Source organism: Haplochromis burtoni, unplaced genomic scaffold (genome assembly GCF_018398535.1).
Source record: "Haplochromis burtoni strain Fernald_Lab_line unplaced genomic scaffold, NCSU_Asbu1 Contig_511, whole genome shotgun sequence".
NCBI classification, from domain to species: Eukaryota; Metazoa; Chordata; class Actinopteri; order Cichliformes; family Cichlidae; genus Haplochromis; species Haplochromis burtoni.
This window is the reverse complement of record NW_024582872.1, coordinates 376,405-379,946: the sequence shown is the minus strand read 5'-3', so window position 1 is coordinate 379,946 and position 3,542 is coordinate 376,405. Positions and strand designations below refer to the sequence as shown.

Here is a 3,542-nt window from a genome sequence, read left to right as displayed (position 1 = left end):
ATAGTTATTTGGCTGATATCGTGATAGATATCGTTATCGCCTGAAATGAAAAAAACATATCGTGATATGAAAAAATCTTATATCGCCCAGCTCTAATAGCACTGTAAAACATGGATATGGTTATCAGCAGAGTTTCCTGTGCAATGGCTGCATGTTTGTGGGTAAAGCCCAGTTGGAACACGCTTTGTCCTGTACATTGTATTCTGTGGAGAGTTGTGTGTTGTACAAGTTGTATGTTGGGTCTTTTAGTAATTTTGAAGGTATTTAAATATATTTTGTATACAAAAGTATTTTTGAGTGGGTTGATGGAAAGAACTCATTTTGCAGCTGGAAGTGAAGTTGAGTTATCAGTAGTGAGCAATAACTTGTACACTGTAGATAATAATTAAATACAGGTGTAATAATAATTACCATGATTTAAAAATCATTTTAGCCACGTCTAAGCTCACTTGACTGGGATTTAATGTAATTCAAGGAATCAATAATTCCATTATTTGATGTTCTTGCACTAAAACAAGATTCCTGTTGTGAATAATATGTTCCAGATTTTAGACGTTTAAAGTTGTTATGATGCTTAATGCTCGAACTCACGAAAGCCAACTTTTATTTCTACTTTTCCACACAGTGCTTGTTGTAGGTGCAGCCACAACAACCATCATGGTTTGTTTTTCCATAAATATGTTTGACATTTCAAGTCTAGTGATTTAAACCAATCATTGTGTAGGGCTGTATTAGGGATCAGTAAAAGCAAATAGTTTATTATAGGCAAAACCGTAATTTAGCCATCTTCAGAAATATACCTATAATTTTAGGTTTATGCAAGTCTGTCTGATATTGTTTTGTTTTCTCCGCAGTGTGAGGCTGCAGACTGTTTCTCTTTGCCACCTGTGCCTGATATGTGCCTTAGTCTTTGTCAACATCAGGGGCCAGCTGTGGAGAAGGATGCTTTCAGCCTCGACAGCACAAACGCTGAGATTAGAAGCACAGGAGGAGAAGCAAAACCTACACAGAGGAGTTATTCAATCCCACCAGCAGCAAAATACGGTCAGACACACAACAGCAGCACAACTTTGTTTGACATTTCTTTTGACTGTCAGCTCCTTGTGAAAGGTGTTCCTCTCACAGTTTTGGGAGCAACTACAATCACCAAGTCCCAAAAAAGAGCATCACTAGATCTAACCAAGCAGATCCCATGTAGTGTGCTGGGAAGAACCCAGCCCACATGCAAACGTATCAGTTCCTTTCCAAACAGTCCCACGCCACCTTTGAAATGTGCCAGTGACTCAGAAAAGCCACCTCCACCAGACGCTGCTGCAGGTAATCAGCACATATTGCAGCACAGCAGTGCAGATGGGCCTGGCGGTGAAGTGCAGTTAAATAGCTAGCTATGGTTGTCGAGAAGCTGATTCTGAAAGTTTCCTTGAAAGGACATTTTTCCATCAAAGGTTGTTGTGAGTTTGTTTGTTAAAATGGTTTTATTCTGGCAGAAAGAGCAAGTAAAATAAACTAAAGGTCTGGAGGCCGGGCAAAAAAGATGGAAGGAGTCTGAGCCGGCCATGCAATGGGCTGTAGGAACATCTTTTCTCCCGTAACGGAAAAGTTAAACTAGCAAACAAAGCTGCGAAACAAAGTGTCTTTGAATGGCAAAGATGCAGAAATGTGTGCATATAGTACAGAGCCATGGCTCAGTGTCTAAATAAGCATTTATAATTCTAAACTGGTTTGAGTTGCTGCTCAATGCAGCTCTCATTTCTAGAAATATGGACAAATTTATTAAACCCCCCAAAATATGACTATCCAGAGTTGGGACCAGGAAGCAGAGTTGCAGTCTTACACGCCTCTCTGCAGCTTCTCTCCTCCTGCTACCCCCCCAAAAACCCATCTCCATAGAGACTGTGTCAGCTTCCAAAAAGACAAAAAACAAACTAAAAACCAGCAACAAACAACTTAAACATAAACAATTACAAAGAAAGAACAATACAGTATCCACATCTGAACCAAAGAGTAAAACAGTGAAATGTGGATTATTAAATATTAGGTCTCTCTCCTCCAAGTCTCTGTTAGTACATGACTTAATAATTGATCAACAAATTGATTTACTCTGCCTTACAGAAACCTGGTTGCAGCAGGATGATTATGTTAGTTTAAATGAATCAACACCCCCGAGTCATTCTAACTACCAGAAACTCGAAGCACAGGCCGAGGGGGCGGTGTGGCAGCAATTTTTCACACCAGCCTATTAATTAATGAAAGACCAAGACAGACTTTTAATTCATTTGAAAGCCTGATGCTTAGCCTCGTCCACCCCAGCTGTGAAACTCAGAAACCAGTCTTACTTGTTATCATCTATCGTCCACCTGGGCCTTACACAGAGTTTCTGTCTGATTTCTCAGACTTTATATCTAATTTAGTTCTGAGCTCAGATAAAATAATTATTGTGGGTGATTTTAACATCCATGTAGATGCTAAAAATGACAGCCTCAACATGGCATTTAATCTGTTATTAGACTCAATTGGCTTCTCTCAAAATGTAAAAGAACCCACCCACCACTTTAATCACACTCTAGATCTTGTTTTAACATATGGCATAGAAACTGAACATTTAACAGTGTTTCCTGAAAACCCTCTCCTGTCTGATCATTTCCTGATAACATTTACATTTACAATAATTGATTACACAGCGGTGGAAAGTAGACTTTATCAAAGTAGATGTCTTTCTGAAAGCGCTGTAACTAAGTTTAAGAATATAATCCACCCACTGTTATCATCTTCAATGCCCTGTACCAACACAGAGCAGAGCAGCTATCTGAACGCTACCCCAACAGAGGTCGATTATCTTGTTAATAATTTCACCTCCTCACTACGTACGACTCTGGATACTGTAGCTCCTGTGAAAACTAAGGTCTCAATCAGAAGTACCTGACTCCGTGGTATAATTCTCAAACACGTACCTAAAGCAGATGACTCGTAATCTGGAGAGGAAATGGCGTGTCACAAATTTAGAGGATCATCATTTAGCCTGGAGAAATAGTTTGCTGCTTTATAAGAAAGCCCTCCGCAAAGCCAGAACATCTTACTATTCATCACTGATTGAAGAAAATAAGAACAACCCCAGGTTTCTCTTCAGCACTGTAGCCAGGCTGACAAAAAGTCAGAGCTCTTTTGAGCCAACCATCCCTTTAACGTTAACTAGTAATGACTTCATGAACTTCTTCACAAATAAAATTTTTATCATTAGAGAAAAAATTACCAATAATCATCCCACAGATGTAATATTATCTACAGCTACTCTTAGTACCATTGATGTTAAGTTAGACTCTTTTTCTCCAATTGATCTTTCTGAGTTAACTTCAATAATTACTTCCTCCAAACCATCAACGTGTCTTTTAGACCCCATTCCTACAAAACTGCTCAAAGAAGTCCTGCCATTAATTAATTCTTCGATCTTAAATATGATCAACCTATCTCTAATGATCGGCTATGTACCACAGGCCTTCAAGCTGGCTGTAGTTAAACCTTTACTCAAAAAGCATCTCTAGACT

General features: G+C 39.0%; 1 protein-coding gene across 7 annotated transcripts in view; it reads left to right on the top strand.

Moving 5' to 3' along the window:
- Positions 1-3,542, top strand: part of ttll4 (tubulin tyrosine ligase-like family, member 4) — a 31,194-nt gene that overhangs the window by 5,304 nt on the left and 22,348 nt on the right. For 6 of the 7 annotated variants that reach the window (XM_042214046.1, XM_042214047.1, XM_042214043.1 and 3 more), the window contains exon 3: positions 855-1,044. In XM_042214046.1, coding sequence (XP_042069980.1) covers positions 855-1,044 — 190 coding nt within the window. Of the gene's footprint in view, positions 1-625; positions 661-854; positions 1,045-3,542 lie in introns of all 7 variants that reach the window. The other variant, XM_042214049.1, reaches the window with a different exon arrangement.